The sequence below is a fragment of the Chlamydotis macqueenii genome, chromosome 2 (genome assembly GCF_036417535.1).
Source record: "Chlamydotis macqueenii isolate bChlMac1 chromosome 2, bChlMac1.mat, whole genome shotgun sequence".
NCBI classification, from domain to species: domain Eukaryota; kingdom Metazoa; phylum Chordata; class Aves; order Otidiformes; family Otididae; genus Chlamydotis; species Chlamydotis macqueenii.
This window is the reverse complement of record NC_141557.1, coordinates 59,555,262-59,579,223: the sequence shown is the minus strand read 5'-3', so window position 1 is coordinate 59,579,223 and position 23,962 is coordinate 59,555,262. Positions and strand designations below refer to the sequence as shown.

General features: G+C 40.9%; 1 protein-coding gene across 1 annotated transcript in view; it reads right to left on the bottom strand.

Annotated features, from left to right (window-relative positions):
- The window catches only part of CNTNAP2 (contactin associated protein 2), a 1,234,090-nt gene that overhangs the window by 114,731 nt on the left and 1,095,397 nt on the right, over positions 1 to 23,962 (bottom strand). The window contains exon 16 of the mRNA XM_086743072.1: positions 8,090 to 8,260. Coding sequence (XP_086599198.1) covers positions 8,090 to 8,260 — 171 coding nt within the window. The remainder of the gene's footprint in view (positions 1 to 8,089; positions 8,261 to 23,962) is intronic.

Sequence of the window (23,962 nt, the reverse complement as noted above, 5' to 3'; positions counted from 1 at the left end):
CATCAACAACCTGTGCAACTCTGTTTTCCATCTCTGCTCTTTTTGGAAGAAAATAAAATACTCTAGATCTGTAACAATTCTCTTCTTCCAAATAAACAGAGGTTTTTTTTTTCAGTCAAAAAAGGATATTCATTACACTGAATTTGTTAAGTTCTTTATATGCTTTCATATTCTTTGTGTTCTGTCACATGTTAGAAAGTTATGCCTGCTTCACTTATTGGCTTTTTGTGCACTCTTACTTTGCTTGATTGCAGAGTAAAATCTGGTCACTAAGTCATTAAACTATAGTAAGTTCAGTTTCCATTTGCTTTGTAATTTCCTGGAATTTGGGAAAAAACTCATGTGTCGTAGTTCAGCCCGGATAGGGACCAGACTACGCAGTCTCTCTCTCACTCCCCTCACCCTCCAAGAGAACAGGGGGAGATGATGTAAGAAAAATGGCTTGAGGTTTGAGATAAGGATGGGGAGAAAATCCTTAAAGGTACCGCTACGGGCAAAACAGACTCGACATAGGAAAACTATTCATTTATTACTAAAATCAGGAGGATAATGAGAATGAGAACAAGATAACCTCCCCCCACTCCTCCCTTTTCCGAAGCTTAACGTTATCTCTACTATCTTCCCCCCCCCTGCTCCAAGTGGCACAGGGGGGAAGAGAGAATGGGGGTTGTGGTCAGTTCATCACGCGTTGTTTTATGCCACTGCTCCATGGTCAAGCGAAGAACTCCTCGCATTCCTCCCCTGCTCCAGCGTGGGGTCCCTCGCACAGGCCACAGTCCTTTCTGAAACTGCTCCGGTGTGGATCATCTCTTCCACGGGGGGGCAGTCTCTCCAGAATGGCTGCCCCAGTGGGCCCTCCACGGGCCACAGCCTCCTTCAGGCATCCACCTGCCCTGATGTAGGGTCCTTCACGGGCTCCAGGTGGATCTCTGCTCCTCCGTGGACCTCCATGGGCTGAAGAGGGACAACCTGCTCCACCATGGTCATTACCACAGGCTGCAGGGGAATCTTGGCCAGGAGCCGCATTACTCCTCCCCCTGCTTCTTCACTGACCTTGGCATCTGCAGCTGTTCCTCTCACAAGAAAAGTTCTTCACAATAGGCTGGCAGACACCTCTCAGAATCTCTTCACATCATCCATCTCCTCTCCTCTCCACTTCTTGCAGCTGGGCAGGTCCAAGTCGGGCCCCATTGGTCCCTCGGCGAGAGGCCAGAGGGTGAGGCCTGCAAGGCCCTTGAGGCCCACGCCTCCCCCTCTGCACCTCTGACCCTGCTCCGCTTCTTCACATCTTCTCTTACCTTTTTTTTTCTTTTCTGTCTTCCCGTTCTTAAATACGTTATTGCAGAGGCATTATCAGCCTCAGACACCTTGTCTTCTGGAGGAGACACATCCAGTCATGAAGTAAACCAAATTCAGTCATTACTATCAATAATAGAGGAAGCTTGTCCTCCTAGTTTCTTTTGGAATATGTTACTGTTTACCCTGTTAAGGCAGAAAACTTAATGACAAAGTTGGGCTGGAGAAGTCAACTGAGCTCAAAGTGGTATTCTGCTACTGCTTACCACATGAACTAGTGCAAGAAGTCACACAGTCATTTCAAAGAGTAGCAGGACAAGAACGTCTTTATGTACCAGTTTGTTGACTTCAGTTCTACACATTGTTGTAGTTTTGTTTAGTGAGGGGGGGCCTAAGGTGGTAGCTTCTGTAGGAAACTGCTAGAAGTTGCTCCCCTTTGTTCAGTGGACTTGGCCAGGCCTAGGGCGGACCTGCTGCTGGCCAAGGCCGAGCCAATTGGTAGCAGCATGTTCCCTTATAACGCCTCTGCAGTAACGTATTTAAGAAGGGGAAAACAGAAAAAAAAAAAAAGAGAAGAGAAGATGTGAAGAAGTTGAGCGGGGGCAGAGGTGCAGAGGGGGAGGCGCAGGCCTCAAGGGCCTTGCAGGCCTCACCCTCTGGCCTCTCGCCAAGGGACCAACGGGGCCTGACTCGGACCGGCCTGGCTGTAAGAAGTGGAGAGGAGATGAGATATGAAGAGATTCTGAGAGGCGTCTGCCAGCCTGTTGTGAAGAACTTTTCTTGTGAGAGGAACAGCTGCAGATGCCAAGGTCAGTGAAGAAGGAGTGGGAGGAGTAATGCGGCTCCTGGCCAAGATTCCCCTGCAGCCTGTGGTGATGACCATGGTGGAGCGGGTTGTCCCCCTGCAGCCTGTGGTGATGACCATGGTGGAGCAGGTTGTCCCCCTGCAGCCCATGGAGGTCCACGGAGGAGCAGAGATCCACTTGGAGCCCATGGAGGACCCCACACTGGGGGAGGTGGATGCTTGAAGGAGGCTGTGGCCCGTGGAGGGCCCGCTGGGGCAGCCGTTCTGGAGGGACTGCACCCCGTGGAAGAGATGACCCATGCCGGAGCAGTTTCAGAAAGGACTGTGGCCCGTGCGAGGGACCCCACGCTGGAGCAGGGGAGGAATGCGAGGAGTTCTTCGCTTGACCATGGAGCAGTGGCATAAAACAACGCGTGATGACCTGACCACAACGCCCATTCCCTCTTCCCCCCTGTGCCACTCGGAGGGTAGGGGGGGGAAGATAGTAGAGATAACGTTAAGCTTGGGAAGAGGGAGGGGTGGAGGGACGTTATCTTGTTCTCATTCTCATTATCCTCCTGGTTTTAGTAATAAATGAATAGTTTTCCCCAAGTTGAGTCTGTTTTGCCCGTAGCGGTACCTTTAAGGATTTTCTCCGCATCCTTATCTCAAACCTCAAGCCATTTTTCTTACATCATCTCCCCCTGTTCTCTTGGAGGGTGAGGGGAGTGAGAGAGAGACTGCGTAGTCTGGTCCCTATCCGGGCTGAACTATGATACCTTGCTAGAGTTCTTCTGGGGACAAGGAAAAGTAGTATTTAATCTCTTGACCTTTCTTTCAGAAACCTTGCACACATGTGTAATTTATCACATTTTTAAAAGAAAAGAAAAAACACTCACGTAAAATTTTGTTAAAATGTTAAAAAAACAGTGAATCTTTTTTTTTTAAGAAAAGCTTGAAGTCAGTTACTATCGCAAGACTATCATTACACTATCTTGCATAATTTAGGCTTTTAAAATATATTTATATCTTGATCTAAATGTCTTGACTTTGTTTTTAAAAAAGAGCTTGGATCACTGTAGTGCTCTTATCTCTAGTTGTCCACTGCAGACAGCTCTCTATTAGTATGAGTTCTTAACAACAAATGTTTCATACAGTCATAAATCCTTTCACTCACCCTGTTATGATTTCCAGTATTACAGCAGGAATAGGAATGGGTCTCCTGTTGGTTTTACATTTTGCAAGACTCATGCATGGAGTGAAGCAAAGTAGTTAAGAAAAGATGGCTAAACCAGGCAGGTCTCTCACTCACATACTGGTCAAAACCAAGCACATACCGCGTGGCTCTGCCCTTTATCTTCTGCAGTGTGTTGCAGGAGTAGTCTACCTCTAATTGCCATGAAGTCAGAGCACATATTTTTACCTCTAACATGTCAATTCTGTCTCCTGCTCTCCTGTACCACTTCATGATACTCCTGCTTTGTATTTTTGTAGATATTTTTTTCCTGCTGTAGAATAAAAAAGTAAACAATATCAAAGATATCATTTTCCAATTTTAGAGGTCTACCCTGAATGTTGGCAACTGTAAATTACTACAAGTATAGTTTTCAGAGAAGAAAATCTTTGTCTAAAGCTGTTGATAAAAGGGAGCCACAGTTAGCCGGGTCCATCTACCCTACCCCCTCACACACACCCTTTTCATACACAGAGATACTACACTAAAAGTAAACTTGACTTATATTTTTGTAATCTAATCCTGTGTGTGCACAGAAACACAGTGGCTCACTGACATAATCACTGTCTACCAGAAACAAGTTGTAACTGAGAAGTGCTGCATCTAACAGATGGGCCTCTTTCTATATGAAACTTCTTAACCTTTTGAGAGCAGACTATAGTAGTGAATAGCCCACTTTTAATACTAGTATTGTTGAGATAGTGCGGCTGGAAATGTGCACTTGAGGAAATTACTCCACACAGTTGTATCCCAGTCTATTATTCCATTAAATACTGAAAAATGGAGCAGGGGGTGGGAGGTGGGTGGAAATAGTGTTGCTAGCTGAACTCATATAAAACAGCAATAAGGAAGCACTGAAATACACCTGCAAATGTTTCAGCATATGTAGATAGGGAGGCATATTGGCACAAGTGGCATGTGCACAACGAAGTTAAGCTTGGTGCTGGAGACTATCCAACAGACTAGCAGAATAATGACCTTTAATTTTTAATTTCTTTATATATTTACTCATAATAAACTGTAATTTATTTGAATTTCCCAACACAAACCAAGAGGACTAATCATGCATTGGAGAAAAATGCAAAATATAGGACTTTGTGATCTACTTTTTGGAACTGAATTTTGCAGGAAAGGGAAATAATGCACACTTTTAGCTGCCAGAAATATAGCTCACACTAGCAAAATCTTATTTAGTAGGCACTATTAGAATCCCCTAGCCATATGAATACAGATGAAAGCCATCCTGGTGCCATGTTCCAGAAACACACGTTAACTATGAGTGATACACTGCTGGTAATTATTATACTTTTAAATTTCTTCCTTCTACCTGCTACTATCACTGTAGTCTTATCTACCATAAACTTCAGTAAACCAGCTCACTCTTATGTTCCAATTCCATCTCAAGAGGTACATATTTAGTATTAGAGGTTATACAAGGGAAACATAGACAACAAATGGATTATCATCAGCAAACTAATAGTCCTACAGTCCATCAGCATTCCTTTTCAACTGAAGTTGATGATAAAAATTACAGTGGGCTTCAACTAGATCCCCACAGAGAGCCGGCACCCTCACATCAAAAAGTGTTTCCTGATGTTCAGAGGGAACCTCCTGTGTTTCAGTTTGTGCCCATTGCGTCTGGTCCTGTCACTGGGCACCACTGAAAAAAAGCCTGGGTCCATAAATACCCTCCCTCCAGGTATTTCTACACATTGATGAGATCCCTCCTGAGCCTTCTCTTCTCCAGGCTGAACAGTCCCAGGTCTCTCAGCCTTTCCTCCTATGTGAGGGGCTCCAGTCCCTTAATCATTTTTGTGGCCCTCCTCTGGACTCTTTCCAGTATGTCCATGTCTCTTTTGTACTGGGGAGCCCAGAACTGGACACAGCACTGCAGGTGTGGCCTCACCAGTGCTGAGTAGAGGGGAACGATCAGCTCCTTCAACCTTCTGGCAATAATCCTACTAATGAAGCCCAGAATACCATTTGTATTCTTTGCCACTGGAGCACGCTGCTGGCTCATACTCAACTTTGTCTTCATCAGGACCCCCAGGGCCTTTTTTGCAAAGCTGCTTTCCAGCTGGGTGACCCCCAGCATGCAGTGGTGCATGGGATTTGTCTCACTGTGTGCTGGACTTTGCACTTCCCCTTGCTTAACTTCATGAGGTTCTCGTCAGTCCATTTCTCCAGCCTGTCGAAGTCCCTCTCTCTGGATGGCAGCATGGACATCCCAGTTTTGTGACATCTGCGAACCTGCTGAGGGTACACTCTGTCCTGTCATCATCTAGACCATTAATGAAGATTTGAAGAGCATTAGAGCCAAGATTGACCCCAGGGGTACTTGGGGTACACCACTAGTTACTGTCTTTGCTACCTTCAATCTGCCTTCTGTTCCACAATTTTTTTTTCTGTCATCTCCTCTCTGCAGTATTTCCCAGTACTCTGGGAATCTCAGACTATGGGAGTCCCAGAATTTCTCAGGACTATGCTGCAATGTGGTACAGTACTTCTGAGTCAACTGGTATATACTGAATATCTAAGATTAAAACCACAGGTGAGCATAATGAATGTCAGGGGCTCAGCATGGAGACAATGAAGGAACAAGAAAAGAGCTAGCTATTCAGTCAGGCAGCCAGATATATGAAAATATATTCGAGCAGTTATAAAACAAAATGATGAAAGAAATATTTTAATGTATGTAATTCCCATTAATCTAAAGACGCTTGAATCCTGCAAACAGAAAGCTAGGCCTTAGACTTATTATTTGTCCAGTTGTTTAAATTACTGGTCTGGTTGTAAATCTTACTAGAAAGAAGATGTGAAAGTATCATGCACAGACAAAAGACAATTACGTATTAAATTTCATGTCTTTTAAATATAGAGCAAAACAATTTATTTGTGTGCAGTCTTGTCTTACAATGTGACAACATAGTCATATGCATAAGAAAACAGTCGCTCTTGCTGAAGCAGGACAACATCTCAGTAGATCTAATTCCCTGTCCATTTGCAAAGAAATGTCACTGCAAGTTTGCAGCTACCCAATGTAGATACTGTCCATAGCAGAGACTGAATCAAGTGCCTTTAGGCTGCAGACTAAATGGTGGAGAAAATGTGGATAAAAAATATGAGAAGGACAGGCACTTCAGAGGATGCTCTTCTCTGCATTTGTCAAAGACTTTTTCTTTATTTTGCATTCTGTTTGGTGGGTTTTTTTTGTGTCTGCAGGATACTTTGAAAATTATTTAATGATTATTATTTAAACTATGCTGGGTTTAAAAGAATTACAGTTACTGCTAAGTCACCTTTACTCACTGTTATTGTCATCTTTTAACTAAGGGAACAGCATGGCTGGTCTGATAACTACAGCAGCTGAGAACACCTTCCATACATTAGAAGAGCAAGAAGTTCTGGAGACACTCACCTCAGCTGACTGTAAGTACTACATAAATTCAAAATGAATTTATTATTAAAGGGCTGTTCCTCTTGTTAATAAAAATGAGACTATTCCTTGTGACCCAATAGGATCTGTTTTGATTTGCATCAGTTGCAGATTACAGAAAACTAGGATTAAGCAATATCAACAAAATCCTTGTAGAAAGATGGAAAGAAGTTGTTACCCACTTTGAACTTGTCACTTTACACTTACCTGAATGGGAAATCTAGTTACATTTTAAAGGGACCTCCTGGTGGTTTCTAAATTTCCACATTCTAATTTGTGTATTTAGACTTTGAGGAATGTCAGAAATAGCTTTTTGTTTTAAAATCAAATGCATACATGTAAATTGCATTGAATTCGCATAAAAATCGATTATTTGGGGTATGCAAACAATTTCTTCTCTTTCAGCATTAGTGACTTTTGATGTTGACTTTTGTGCATCAATATTTAGAGCTGGGTCCTTGGCATCCATGAGTAGCTCCTTCAGCAAAAGGAAGAGTAAATGCTTTTCCCAGTGTTGGAGTGCAGGGAGGAGCTTGCTGCCCTCATGTAACCCTGGTGCTGTAATGTGCCAATAGAGGCTGTAATAACTGCTGCACACAGCACAGCAGGCCTGTCACCGCTCCCATTTATGACAGAGTAAACTGGGTCGAGGGAGAACAAAGGAGACATAAAACATTTTCTCCCTCTAATTCAACTGCTTCAATTTCAGTAAGCAGAATTCAGGCACAGCTGAGGATTTCAGCATCATCCTTGGAAAGTTTGCCCCTGGGCCATGAAAAATGATTAAAATAATAAAATTAACTTGCCTCTTGGTTTCATTGTGCCCTCTTTTTCAGATCAGTGATTTTATTAACAGATAATGTTGATAAAGATTTATTTTTGAGATTTTAGGTCTTTTAAATATCATATGCAAGTTTGCAGCTCTTTGGCTCCTTACAGCACTGATTAGGTTGGTTGCTCTTCTTTCTTTCTTTCCTCTATTTCCAAACAAACTAAGATAAAATAGGAAAGCACAGACAGCTGAAGATACACACTTTAAAGAAATAAATCTGGCATGCAATTTTGAAAAATATTTTTAGGTCAGTGTCATTTTTATAACTGATGTTACCAGTTCTATCCTTCTTTGCATTTCTCCTGTCAATGAACAATCCAAATGTATTTCAAGTACTCCTCCCATGTAAGGTAAATTGAAAATATGTCAGGCAGCTTGATTTGGAAGTTTTTCCAGAATTTAGTGAACTTACACATTTTATTAAATAATAAACTTCTTGAAATCTACTATCATCTGACACGAGCCGAGCTCAGGTGCCAAGAAGAGAGGTAGGAAGCATACACTTACATTTCAGCTCCAGTTTGATGAAGTCAGTATTCCCCAGATTCTCAAGAAACACCCCATCCGAGGCTGATGTTTTGAAATAGAAAGAAATGTCTGCACTCGTTTCCCCTTGGAAGGTGGAGAAGTGCAGGTAGGATGACGAAGTAACGAAAGAAGCTGCATTCCAGTAATTGCCTGCATGGGATAGACAGGAAAGACATACATTTCAGTGCTCCCTTGAAGGTATGTGAAAAGTTGAAGCTTTTAATGTCAATATATGCTACAGTGTTGTCTAGGCTGAAAAAAAACTCCAAACACCTTGATTTTACTACCTCCTTTTTGTTTCTCTGGATACAACCTGTCTGGTTTCAGAAGGTAGAGCAGATTAATGGTACATTTATTTTCAAGTTCCTAATTTATCATATTCAGTCATATACAAATGAGTTGCTACTACATGTTTAGTGTAGTAACACTGAATTCATGGGATATCAGACAGATGGGCAAAGCACTAATTTGGTGACTGACTCACCTCAGGCACATGTTTTGCCTCACATGTAACTTATCTGTCTTCAAACTTACTTTACACAATTATACCTTTTTCTTCTCAAAATACAACCATGTCTGTTAGAAGTCTATTAACATGTATCATGGAAAAAAAATCCCACAAATGAAGCTATTACAGACATAATTAACATATGCCCCTAATATTCCCCTAATACGTTTCCACTGGAGAAACGTCATAATTAATATTATTCAAGAATATAACAGTACTTTAGCTAGCATGCCAGTCAACATTCTGTGCAAGGTATCATTACCTTGAACAGACAAAAAATGTCATAAGATATAGGTGACACAGTAAACCAATGAGAGGCTGAAACAGCTAATTCTACTTTCACCAGGATGCTTACGTATCCAGATTCAGAAATTTCTTAAAATACCACTCATTAACTTACCACAGCTGAGTGCTTAGTATTTCAGCTAATCAACACAATAATAAACCACTTTGCATTCCAGTAAAAACTTCAGGAGACTGCTTTTCCATTATTTCATTACTGAACTAGGCGATAACACTATTACTTTTCTGGTTAGCACTGGATGAATATGAATGAGCATGCTGAAGCTCCAGAAGCTGAACACTGCTTGTATATAAAACCATTGACCCACACCCAAATCTGAAGTGTCATATCTGTGCAATTTATTAATCTGTATTCAAATTTAAATTGAACATTTGAATTAACAGAAGAAGGCTTTAGGTTTAAATGCATACATACTATTCCCTTCCATATTTCTATTCCACTCCCTCCATTTAATTCTGCCTCTCTGAAGAATACAGAATGAGAGGATCTGGAAAAAAGAAGCAGCTTTCCATTTACTTTAATCCACCTCAGGAGGAAAGTTGTAACTGAGACTTTGTGTGTGTCCTGGTTTTGGCAGTGATGGAGTTAACTTTTCCTCTCAGTAGCTGGTATGTTTTGGATTTTGTGTGTGAAGAATGTTGATAAACACCCTGATGATACCAGTTGTTGTGAATGAGACCAAGGACACTGTCCTGCTTTCCAAGTCTTGCTAATTTGCAGATGCAGGAAGCTGGGAGAAAGACAGACAGAATAATTGATCCAAACTGGCCAAAGAGAGTATTCCATGCCATAAACGTCATGCTCATGGGGGCAGGTGAGGGTGGGTATCTGCCTTCCTGGCATCCGTCTTTCCTGCTCGTTTTGCTGGCATCGTCCCCTCTACCTTGCCGGCTCCCTTTTGCTCCTTTGCTTGCTGCTCGGTTTTGTTTCCGTGATCGCTGCTCAGGACGGGCTGTATTGGTCACTGGGACATCGGGTGGTGAGAAAACACATATTGTTCACTTTGTATATTTTTAATATCCTTATATTCTGTTATTATTGTAGTTTTCCCTTTTTATTTTAGTAAATTGTCTTTATCTCAACCCACGAGTTCTCCTTCCTTCCCAATTCTCTCCCCCAACCCCCTGGGGAGGGGGAGGGTGAGCGAGAAACTCTGTGGTGATTCGGGCTAAACCATCACAGTGTGTATATGTGTACATGCATGTGTCAGCAGTGAAAAGGAGACGAAATGGGCTCGGTACAGTTGAAATGCACATTCATAACACAGATATATAGCTTTGTGAATTAACCAGCTAGGCTATGTCAGCTGGTTTTCAACATATACTACTATTTGTCCTATTTAGACAAACTGGTAATTTCCAGATTAAATATTATTAATGATTTAAACAGATTTCAACAAACTTCATATCATAAACAAGCTTGGGCAAGAAAAGTCTGCTAATTAATTGCAAAGTCTTTCTCTGAAAACATACCTAGTGACAAACAAACATAGATAGAAAAGGTCTATAATTTTATTTTCATTCATAGTCTCAGGTTTCCCTCCATCTCTCACTTTTCAGAGTGCTCCCTCAATATTAGGGTTACTTATGGTCTAGATGCTTGAGTGTTTGTCAATCATCTGTTAGTAAAGGATGCATATGCTTTCCCACTTACAGATGTATCTGGACATTTACATTTGCTTCTCCTGGGAGCTACAGATATGTTAGATGCTGGCAGGCTCTCAAAACAGGCTTTATTCTACTTGCTGAATAAACTCACATCAAATAAACAGAAGACAAAAAGTCATGAATATATTGATGTAATCTTCATTAAGGAGCTAATTTAGCTGCCCTGAATCATATAATCATAGAATCACAGAATCATAGAATAGTTAGGGTTGGAAGGGACCTTTAAAGGTCATCTAGTCCAACCCCCCTGCAAAGGAGCAGGGACATCTTCAACTAGATCAGGTTGCTCAGAGCCCCATCCAACATGGCCTTGAATGTTTCCAGGGATGGGGCACCCACCACCTCTCTGGGAAACCTGTTCCAGTGTTCCACCACCCTCATTGTAAAAAAAATTATCCTAATGTCTAATTTGAATCTACCTGCCTCTATTTAAAAACCATTACCCCTCATCCTTTCACAACAGGACCTGCTGAAGAGTTTTTCCCCATCTTTCCTGTAGGCCCCATTTAGGTATTGGAAGGCCACTATAAGGTCTCCCCGGAACCTTCTCTTCTCCAGGCAAACAGCCCCAACTCTCTCAGCCTGTCCTCATAGGAGAGGTGCTCCAGCCCTCTTATTATTTTCATGGCCCTTCTCTGGACTCACTCAAACGGGTCCATGTCCTTCTTATGCTGGAGGCTCCAGAGCTGGACGCAGTACTCCAGGTGGGGTCTCACAAGAGTAGAGTAGAGTAGAGTAGAGTAGAGTAGAGTAGAGTAGAGTAGAGTAGAGTAGAGGGGCAGAATTACCACCTTTGGCCTGCTTCTTTTGATGCAGCCCAGGATGTGCCTGGCTTTCTGGGCTGCAAGTGCACATTGTTGGCTCATGTTGAGCTTCTTGTCCACCAGCCCTCCCAAGTCCTTCTCCTCAGGGCTGCTCTTGATCCATTCTCTGTCCAGCCTGTATTTGTGCCTGGGATTGCCCTGACCCAGGTGCAGGACCTTGCACTTGGCATGGTTGAACTTGATGAGGTCTGCACTGGCCCACCTCTCTAGCTAGTCAAGGTCCCTCTGGATGGCATCCCTCCCTTCCAGTGTGTCGATGGCACCACACAGCTTGGTGTCATCAGCGAACTTGCTGAGGGTGCACTCTATCCCACTGTCCATGTCACCAACAAAGACAGGGCTGGGCCCAATATGGACTCCTATGGAACGCCACTCGTCACCGCTCTCCACCTGAACATTGAGCTGTTGACCACCGCTCTCTGAGTGTATCCATCCGGCAAATTCCTTATCCACTGAGTGGTCCGTCCATCAAATCCATGTCTCTCCAGTTTAGAGAGAGGGATGTCATGCGGGACATTGTCAAATGCCTTGCACAAGTCCAGGTAGATTACATAAGTTGCTTGTCCCTGTCCACTGATGCTGTCACCCTGTCATAGAAGGCCACCAAATTAGTCAGGCACAATTTGCCCTTAGTGAAGCCATGTTGGCTGTCACCAATCACCTCCTTGCTTTCCATGTGCCGTAGCATGGTTTCCAGGAGAATCTGCTCCACGACCTTGCCAGAATCTGCTCCATGACCTTGTCAGGCACAGAGGTGAGACTGACCGACCTGTAGTTCCCTGGGTCTTGCTTGTTTCCCCTTTTGAAAATGAGGGTTATGTGTCCCCTTTTGCAGTCATCAGGAACCTCACCAGAATGCCATGACTTCTCATATATGATGGACAGTGCCTTGGCAACTTCATCCTCCAGTTCCCTCAGGACTCGTGAATGCATCTCCTTGGGTCCCATGGATTTGTGTACCTTCAGGTTCCTCAGACGTTCCCAAACCTGCTCTTCTGCTACAGTGGGCAGTTCTGCAACTTGGGTGATGTGGCTAGAGCCCTTACTGGTGAAGCCCTTATCTGCGAATAACCTCACAGAGCCCTTATCCAGAGCCCTTATGTGTGAATAACCTCACAGAAATGCTTGCATGTCTTTATAAATTAAATAAGTATTTCAGTGTCCTAGCTTTACATTCCCTGAATATTACTCAAGTTATAAGCCTAAAACACAAAGGACACAAGACAAGCAAAAGAGCTGTGAGAGCTACAGGGAACCTACTAAGACATTCAAGTACTAATAGAGACAAAGATCTGTTCAGTGAGAAAGGCTCCCCAGCCATCTCAGTACCCCAGGTGAGACCAGGATGAGTATTCAGCTGTGTCACTGTCCAGACAAACTGTGTGACTGCAATGGGCTCTGATGTCAGGCTTCCTCCTCTTGCTGGGGATACTGGTTACAGACCAGCCTTGCTGCCAGCATCATCCAGCCATCAGTCACTGCATGCAAGTCCCAGATTAGCATCATGCTTACACTTTCTGCAAGCCTCATGTTCCTCAGGAACTACAAGTTAGACACCTATCTTAACTAACCACTTCCACTGATGCATTGACAATGGCCTTGCTGAAAGGATAATATTTTTATTTTATTTTGTCAAGTCCTGGCGCAATGGAATACTAGTCCCTTAACTGAAGCCTCCAGTGCAATACAATATATTATTATCATCACTATTGCAATTAAGTAAATAAGAGTAGGAGCTGCTATATAAAACAGCTATTTATTTTTAATATTTTATTTATATTTTTTTTCATTATTTTGCAAACCTGAAAGCATGAAATGTAGTTTAGCACAGACTTAGTCTGCAATGCTGGGACATTCTGGGTTAAATCCTAAACCATGACAGTGCATAATCAAAGTACAGGTTTGCCTATACAGGGAATTAAAATGTGACCATTCCTTTGTATTGTCAGAGGAGAAGATTTCACTTCCTTAGTTTTTAAAGTCAAACATAGATTTCAGAGTTTTTAGGTTTGGTATTGGTTGTGGATTTATCCAACAGGGTCCAGCCATATAGCTAAGAATTCAAGCCATCACCACAGTACACTTAAAAGTAGGACTACCACTACTGAGTACAACTACAGGGCCAGATAGGCAAATGGGTTCATATTGAAATGCACGGCACCATTTTGTTGAAACAAAATCAATCAAATCTTATTTAGTGCTACATCTAGTCTACTGAAGAGGTCCACCACTAAGGATTTTACACTTCATTTGAAATGCTGTGATTTGACTCTGCAGAAAGCCTTGGCTGCTGTTGTGGTTTAACCCCAGTGGGAAATTAAGCATCATAGTCACTCACTCCCCTCCAGTGGGACAGGGGAGAGAACTGGAAGGGTAAAAGTGAGAAAAATCATGGGTTTTAATAAGTAAAGCAAAAGCTGGGCATGCAAGCAAAGCAAAACAAGGAATTCATTCACTGCTTCTCACTGGCAGGGAAGTGTTCAGCGATGTCTGGGAGAGCAAGGCTCCATCACACATAATGGTTACTTGGGAAGACAAAAACCCATAACTCTGAACGCTTCCCCCTTCCTCCTTCTTCCCCCAGCTTTACATGCTGAGCATGATGTCATACAGTATGGAATATCCCTTTGGTCAGCTGGAGTCAGCTGTCCCAGCTGTGTCCCCTCCCAACATCTCCCAAACAGCGAGTAGTCTGTGCACCCCCAGCCTACTTGCTGGTGACGCGGTGTGAGAAGCAGAAAAGGCCTTGTCTCTGTGTAAGCACTCCTCAGCAGTTACTAAAATATCCCTGTATTGTCAACATTATTTTCAGTGCAAATCCAAAACACAGACTCATTCTAGCTAGTATGAAGAAAATTAGCTCTATCCCAGCCAAAACCAGCACAGCTGCAGATGCTAGTGGTGAGAGGATAAATACAAACAGCGCAGATGGAATGGGAAAACCTGCGGCTTGAGAGAGACATTTTCAAAGACTATTCCTAACAAGTTCCTATAAAGATAAAGTCATATTTTTGCACATCGGAATACATTAATCTCAAAGAACTTTCAGGGGAAAAAGATATTTTATTAAGGGTACAATGGAAACGTTTTGCTAAACATACATAATGATTTTTATCATAAAATTGTATCTTCTTATGAGAAAAGGGCTTCCTAAGGAAATCTTGAATAAAAATCCACTTTACACACATTATTTTTGTTGCTTGCTAGGAACCTTTGTCAGTCACTATGCCTCAAAATTTCTTTGGCACATTGTCACACTCCTTTCCTCAAATGATTTGAACATATTGATCCTACAGGCATTTTTTTCCACTTTAAGCTAACCAAAGAGTAAATGGAAGAAACTGGGACTGGGACTTAAACCACACAGCAGATGTTATGGCAGCAAGGATACCAAACTAATAGGAGGTGGGAAAGGGAGTTTATTTTGAAAGAATACTCTAAATGCTAAGTTTGTATTCCATCCTGTTAATAATTACTGTGTTGTGATTATTGCCTAGCAGTAACTGGACCTTATGGGACACGATTGAGCAAATCTTGCAATAAATGTTTTGCTTTATAAGAATGCCACTCAAGCTAGGAAGGATAGCATTTTTCAGGGATGCAGTAGGCTTGGAAACATTAAGATAGGGAAGGCAGAAGGGTTTCTGTTTTGAAGATGAGAAGAAAGAGGTGCTCAGAGACACACCATCCCTTTTTTTTGCCTTTTCTCTCTCCAGATAGCTAAAATACTATAAAAGTTAAGGAGGACTCCAATACAACATCATAATTTTATTTTCTTTTTATTTTTGTAACCTCATCTATTATTCTATAATCAAGACCACAGCTCTGTTGTACAGCTCTGTTGTTTTAATCTTGCTTAGTGTTTAAATCTGATTTCAACCAATTAAACAGATGCAGAGCATGCTGCTGTCATGGAAGCACAAACAGAAATAGATCAAGACACCAGACAAGCCTTTTCAGTTGTTTGCAACCCAAGATAAATGTGGAGAACCCCAAAACATAGCTGTGTTCCTCAGAAAGTTGCATGTTTCTTGGTGATGGGATTAAGCCTTAGAACATGGTGTATGCAGACACAGGCAAGGGGAGAGCTAACCACAGCCCCGAGAAGAAACTCTGTCATGGATGTTTGCCTAGATCCAAGCAGGTATCAGAACAATAGTTGTGCCAGAGGTGCTTCAATTGATGTAACACTTTGTGAGGCTGTTTTCAATTTGTGTCAAGATTGCTCATAGCTCTGGTTATCTGCTGTGGAAATTAAAATCCAACTCATTAAGCTCCTGTAAAACAGCCTTACCTTTTTTCTCATTACTTTTGCTAACTGTGAGTTACTATGTTCTTTATAATTTGTATTGTACAAAGTGTTTCTTCTACTGCTCCGTGAGACTCAGTCTCAGACAGAATGCTGCACTATGAATACAAGGTATGATTTTTACAAGAAGCATGATAGCCTGTAGCCCCAAGAAATCACCCAGACTACAATGATACATGAAAAGTGACACTCTAAATCTCAGATAAAAGGCTTAATAAAGATTTGTAGATTTTTCCCATGAAGTCCCACCTCAGGGACTATGAAGGAGATGGTTGCCATAATGCTGACAAGGACAAATTCACCTCATCCTTACTTATGAAACACGGACTGACATCTTTTTATGTGTGGTAGCTCTGTGACTTGATAACACAGAGTCACCAGGCTTACAGCAATCAGCCTTTCAGCTTTTCCCTTGCAATGTTTTTATCCAGAACTCCCTTGCCAGCTCCCATCAATATCTTCTTTCTTAGCATGACTGAAATTTATGTTTTAACACCATTCACTTTTGCATTTAAAGCCCATTGAAATGGATAATGGCAATACCAGAACTGTAAACGATGTCAGTGCTTTTAGCTCTGCTAGGCAATAGCACTCAAGAATGAATACTGCAAAGTCAGACAGCTCTTATATATTACAATAGACCAAAAACCTCCAGGGCTGTCATCTGCAGCAAAACAGATTTTCTATCAAAACCATTATGTGAATAAAATGTAAGAATAGTCTCCTATTTCAGAGAAGACAGATGTGTGAATGGAAAACTGTTCTGTGCCACAAAGTAATGGATTGAGATTATCCATACAATTATGCTCAACAAATCAAGTTTTTTTTCCTTTCTTCTTCTTCTCTTCTGGGAGAGAGGAATCTATGCATGTACACTCAGAGTAGTCTGGGTAGCACAGCAACAATCACAGCTTTGATTCAAGTCTTCAGATCTGTATCATGAATTGAATTTGCCCTAATGAAATCCAAATTAGCTGTTGAACTTTATTCAACTTCATTGTCAATGAGACAAGGAGGGAGAAGGAGGAAAGATATTCCATCAAAAAAGAATGTCACAAGTTATTCAGGAAACAAAAGAAAAGTTAAAGAAGATTGGTAGTATTTCTCACATTGAATTGTACCTTATTTTGAAAGGTGTAACGGCACTCTCGAAGCAAGGCAAGTCTTCCGATGTCAACGGTGCTAATCTGAGTGGAGCTGAGAGCACAGCTTCAGTCTGAGCATGAGATGCGTGGGTGAGGGGAGAGGAGAGCAAGGATGCCAAGTCATCAGCATCCTACATCCTTTGCCAGGACCACTACAATACTGGTGGCTTCTTCCTCAGGAGAGAATCTGCTTGGTGTCAGTTTTGGTTGTGCTAAGATGCATTTGCACCTTTGTTCTTCACTGTTTTGCAACTCTGTGCTACATTTACTATACATTTTACTACACCTCATCAAGTTGAACCATGCCAAGTGCAAGTTCCTACACATGGCCTGGGGTAATACCAGGCACAAATGCAGGCTGGGCAGAGAATGGATCAAGAGCAGCCCTGAGGAGAAGGACTTGGGAGGGCTGGTGGACAAGAAGCTCAACATGAGCCAACAATGTGCACTTGCAGCCCAGAAAGCCAGGCACATCCTGGGCTGCATCAAAAGAAGCAGGCCGAAGGTGGTAATTCTGCCCCTCTACTCTACTCTACTCTCGTGAGACCCCACCTGGAGTACTGCGTCCAGCTCTGGAGCCTCCAGCATAAGAAGGACATGGACCCGTTTGAGTGAGTCCAGAGAAGGGCCATGAAAATAATAAGAGGGCTGGAGCACCTCTCCTATGAGGACAGGCTGAGAGAGTTGGGGCTGTTTGCCTGGAGAAGAGAAGGTTGCGGGGAGACCTTATAGTGGCCTTCCAATACCTAAATGGGGCCTACAGGAAAGATGGGGAAAAACTCTTCAGCAGGTCCTGTTGTGAAAGGATGAGGGGTAATGGTTTTTAAATAGAGGCAGGTAGATTCAGATTAGACATTAGGATAATTTTTTTTTTACAATGAGGGTGGTGGAACACTGGAACAGGTTTCCCAGAGAGGTGGTGGATGCCCCATCCCTGGAAACATTCAAGGCCATGTTGGATGGGGCTCTGAGCAACCCGATCTAGTTGAAGATGTCCTTGCTTCTTGCAGGGGGGTTGGACTAGATGACCTTTAAATGTCCCTTCCAACCCTAACTATTCTATGATTCTGTGATTCTATGATTCTAAGATAAACAAAAGTAAAACAAACTAGGCATAGCCCCCTTGTTGTTAGAAAAAAAAAGATGGTCTTTCAGTTAAATCAAGTGAAACAAAGCTTGAAATAGGGCCCAAAAAAGTGCAAGCTTGGCAAGCCTGTGGCCTTGCATCCTCAGTACAATATTCACAGACTGTAACTAGAGATGGTAATATTATATTTCTTGGGCTAAGGCTTTACAATTTATCAAAATCACGGCAGAATACTATTTGAAAAGAAGCACATAAATTACTACTTAATTTAAAATTAAGATGATAGTGTCCTGATTTACTTAATCCAAACATGAATGAAGAAAAATAAATTAAATGGAATTGCTACACAAGATGTTGACTTAATAGCAGAAAAAGTCTTCTGACAATACACAAGAAAAATAATCCCCAAGTTAACAGATGAAGAGTGTATTAACACTGCATAACAGCAAACTGAATTACACCCTGTCAGGCTAAATAAAAATATAGGTTAGATTTCAATTTTCCAGATAAAACTAGCTCTGTATCTTTCAACAAAGTAACAAATTGCTGGAAGTACAAAACAAAATCTGCTGAGAATATTAACACATCTAAAGACGAGTTTAATGTTAGCTAAACAGAAAAAATTAGCTTTGCTGTCGTGACTGTAACATTAAAGACAATTCAGATTTTAAAAATAAGTGATAGGTTTTAGAAAAAAAAATAAATTACTTCAACTCTCATAGGCTGCAGCATTGTAATGGAATGCATTTTGGCTAATCTAGCTAAAACTCGTTCCTTCTAAAGAATGGAAGTGTTAAAAACCCTGGGAGATGAGAACCTGGGCAAATTTGGCTGAGAGTCCGTCTTTGTTAGGATTTGCAGGAAGCTTGCAGGGGTCTAGACTTTCAAAGCCAGGAAGAAATCAATATGTCTAGATGCAGGCAAACAAGAATGTACATTTGAAATGAAAAAAAAATGTACTTATGGTTTTTAACCTCTTTGATTTCTATAGTATACCTCAAACTCAAAGTAATTCCTTGAGGCTTCTCTTCTGGAAGTTGATCGCATGCATCTTTTCTGAAAATTAGATCTTGAGAAAGGTTAACTGTCTGTGCATTTGAGTGGTGATCTTCCAGTTGTCCTTGTCTTCTCCAGTTATGGGAATGTGGTTTGGTCTCCACTCATAGCCGTTTGCCATCTCTTCTTTTACGGCAAATGCCAAAAGTCCTGCCTGGATGCCGCTGCTGTGACAGTGGTTGATCTCTTTACGGAATTTGTCACCTTTTCACACAGACCCAAGGTCTAAAGGCCCAAACTCATTTTTACAGAATGAGATACTGAATAGAAGGTATCTGTCTTTCAGGAATTACAAATGCAAGCTACCCTTAAGTTGCTTATTTAGAAATGAAAGAGTCTCTGCACTATTATCTGAGATCAACTTGAGTGCTATGGTCAGTAATAAAGGACATAAAAAACCTTACATTAAGATTGCAGTAAGATGGATAGCTGTTCATCTCCTTGCAGTTATAAATTATCTATTTTCATAAGGATTCTCAAGTGACATAACACTTAAAAGACATAGATCAATGGATATAAACACAGATGCTAAAGTTTGCTTTACTCTGCCAGTCACTATATTTGCTGAGTGAGTGAAAAGTGCGATCACATTTATCAGTGAAAAGTTGGAGTCAATGAAAGAGATTCAGTGATGCAGAAAAGTTTCCAGCACCTGCTGTGCTGCTTGCAATCATCTTTGGAAGATCATTTTTCAATGGTCACAATGCCTAATCACGATGTATACCCTGTCACTGCTGGCATCATTACTTTCATCCATCTAAAGAATGAAGGGTCCTGATCTGGCATGGTTTACAACCTTGAGCTTTGTAATGTGCTGATGAAGCTTTAATGATGCATGTAAACTGGTGTCCTTTCAAGGGAATGTTTTTAAACAATAACTGACCTGCAGACATCAGCTTGATCACCCCTGTGCCACAGATAATGCAGTGTGTGGGAACCCTGTCAGGATGGTAAACATTAAATACAGGAACCTGCTGTTGTCCACAAACCATGTTACTAACTATGAGGATCGGATTCTCTATTGCCTTGTAGCTATTGGTAGGTGCTTATAGCTATGCAAAGCAATTGTAATAGCTTACCATTCCCAGCGTGGCAATACTGTATAACCACTCTATGCTCAGCACATGATTGTGCAAGGCATAAGGCAAAGATGCAAGGATAATAATGTAAGAAAACAATGACCTTTCTTAACAGTTAGTTCCTCTATGTTACTAAATTTATTCCCTGTGCTGTGGAGGTGAACTGTAGGAAAGGTAGTTCTCAGACCCCTCCTTTCTGCTCTCCAGATCCTTGGCTAGGTATATGGACAATGAGACGCAGCTCTAGAGTTCAGTAGAGGCATAGAGCCATTGCACTGGCCCAATACCATGTGGACAACATGATCCAACAACCATTTCTACTTCTGCCATTCCCATCATGACTTTTTTATAAGAAGGACGTGCTGGGTAACCTCTATGCAGCTCTCCCCCTCTATATTTTCTCATTTATGAAGTAAAGTTTCTCTGCTTAGGGTGGCATTTCTGTTCCTGTGTTTAGCTTCAAAGTCACCAGTGTTTGGCTACAGACTTGGTCTCAGTGTTTTGGCTCTTTGACCATCTGATTTGTGTTCTCCTTGAGCAGGTCCACTTTCACAAAGGAAAATGTTCTTCAGAATTGAAATTTAAGATGCAATTTAGTCTTGATGTAGCGAATTAACTATTCTTCATGTCATTGATTACAGAATTACCTGTTATTCACAGAGATCATAAAATTATTTTGCTTGATCTTCTATTACTGGATGGATTTCAGAGCCTTCTGAACTAAAACTGAGAATATTTAACTCACAAGATATGACTAAGTCCTTTGATGAATCACAGTCCTCTGAGTTTTGACGAAATCTATGGCTAAAACCATTTGCTTGACATATTGTTTTGATTCAGCAGGCACACTAATACAAAGTTATGCTGTTCTATTGCTTATCCATAGAAATACACTTTCATTGACTTCTTTTTACATATCCCAATCTCAATTCCACAGAAATTAAGAAATACTTAAGATGTACATCAAACTTACAATTAAGGAGTAAAATCTTCATTCTCATGGTGCCATTCCAGTTTTATGTCACTGTAATATGATTCCAGGTCCAACTTCCGACAATGTATTTTCTATGCATGTGCTTTTTATAGATGCTTGCTATTTATACTGTCTTGGCCATCAATTAAGCATTTATGGAGAACTTGAATTCTAGAGATGGACATCCTGTGCTGAATCCAAACAGCCAAGGGCTTAAAAATAACTTCCGTGGCCTTCCAGTCCTAGACTGCTCTAGGAACTGAGGAGAGCCAACGGAGTCTACATTACAGCATGATTCCAACCCATAAACTGAAGTTTTGGCTAGAACATCTGCTGTATTAAGAGCTCTGGACCTGGGAATACTCCTTGATATACTTATGCTGACCTAGTGTTTTCCCTCCAGTCACCAATATCAGGCTTTGCAAGACGGTCTTTGAAAAGTAATTGTATTATTCATTTCTGTAAAATCTATGGCAGAGGAACTATGCAGTTGGCTGCATTTAAGCCTTTCTTCCATTCGCTGCCTGCTCCTTGCCTTTAAAATAAATAATTGAGTCTATCACTGTGCCCAAAGATCTTACTGGGATCTTACTAGATCTTATACTATCTCAGCAGTGTTCTAAATTCAAGAATGCAAAGAAAGAGTACTTAAATTTTGTTTAAAAATAACAGTTTCCTATACTAATTGGTCTCCTGGAGCCTTGTGCTTGGCCATACTCTCTTTATCCATCTTTTTTAGTCTTAACATTACCATTAGTACCATTGTTAATATTGTTATTGGAGAGTCACACAGGCAAGTTACTCAGGTGAGCTCACTGTAGAAATGCAGCTGTCAGTCTTTGCGCAGTCACAGGCTAGTCATTCTTCAAATACCATATAGATGATGCAAACAAATATATGTAGTTTAACAGGAAATCTAAACCAGAACCCTAACTAGAATTTTATAGACTAAATAGGTCATTGTATGGAGAGAGATGAAGGAATCTATTGCACTCCTATTGCAGCTAGTGAGAAAATTCTTATGGACTTAAGTGGTAGCAGCACTGAGACAGAGAATCTTAAACGTATATATATTAAAAATGCCTTCATGAATTTAATGATGATTGATTAACCAGAGTTCACAGATATATAAGAAAGATTTATACATAACACTCCCCAATAGAAAATTATTAGCTTTAGTATTAAAAAAAAATCTAGCACCAATAAATTGTGTTAAAGGTTTAGCTTCTCTAGAGACCCCTTCCAACCTCAACTACTCTGTGAAGTATTCTGTGAAAATATGAACAACCACCAGAGCTAGTGGGTGGAGGAAATCTTGTCCTGGCTTGAATAAAAATGGCAATGAAATAAATTTCATTCAAAAATTGAAATGAAACTAGTATTTCAGAGATGAAATGGTTTGTGAAAGCAAAACACTCCTCTATATCTACAGGAGATCTGATTCTGACCTCTTTCACATCATTCTGGCATAGGTCTACTGTTCATGGCATTACACTCAATTTATACAAATCTGAAAGAATTTACTCAGCACTTACTTCCCAAATCTTTTTCATCTCAGCCAAAATATTATGCAATGAAAGAGAAAATTAAGTGTGAAAAAGATGTCTCAAAAGAAACAAAGATCTTTCTTTCTTTCTTGGCCTTCAATTTCTTTCCTTCCTCACTTCCTTCCTTCCTTCCTTCCTTCCTTCCTTCCTTCTTTCCACCCTCCTGCCATCATACTACCTGCCCTCCTTCATTTTCTAGGTTTTCACATGGTAAATGTCTCTCTACTAAACAGCTCTCCAGAAATTTCAACTTGTAAAAAAAATGTTTCAGCTGCCATATAACAACAAAAGATTTCAGAGAAAAAACTGCCTTAAGACTTTTTACAAAGTATGGCACAAAGCTGGAGAAGCACGCACATCTACAACTACATTTGCAGAACACAAAAGGAATCCCTTGCAATGAAGATTTTTATCTGAAACGAAAGGATGATTTAGGTTAAAGGCACTGTGCCATAATTCAGTCATGCTAAATTCTATTTCTTGGCTCTGACATTCTTATCATACGTGACCCCGGCTAAGTTGTTTATGGCTTATGGCTCCAGAGTCCAAGATCTCTGAGGTGAAGAAAACACCTCTTCTCTCTTTCCCTTTATAAGGTCTTTTTGAATCTTGATCTTGTGGGACTGTCAACATACACAGTGAACTGTGGTTACAATCTTAGGCTGCAAGAGGCAGCTTTTTTTTCTCGAAGCGGAGTACTGAACTTGGCTGGAATTTGAATACACTACTGTGATACAAGCGTTGACAATAATTTTCCATAATTTTACTTCTTACTTTTCACATTATCCAAATGCATTTCTGTTGTGTGGTGTCATTCAACAAATGTCAAAACATATTGAAAATTGAGAAAAAAATTATTAACATTGTTCTGCCTACCCTAATAGCAACATACTGATGTCACAACATCATTTATGGTTAAAAATATATGCATGCATAAATAAAAGATCTATCAACACTTAAAAAGCAAATATGATAAATAGGATATGTTAAGAAGTAAATGTTTCTTCACAGTGTTTTGTAACTCTGCATGAGTGTAATTATTTGTGATGACCAGGATACCTATTACATCACATTACTTGTTATGACATTTATTTAAAACATATAAATATAAATAAATGTAATAAATTACTTTGATTATTGAAGATTGCTGGTGAATTTTACTAAGGCTCTGCTTGAGCCTTGGAGGCCACTCTATCACTTGTGATATCATGCAGTCCAAATCAGAAGGCTCCTTAGGACTCCATTTATCAGAAAAATAAATAAATATCTGCCATAGCAGATTTAAACTCTTTGAAAGGGAACATCACAGTCATGCTTACTATCAGGGATGCTACATCAGGCATTTGGGGTTGA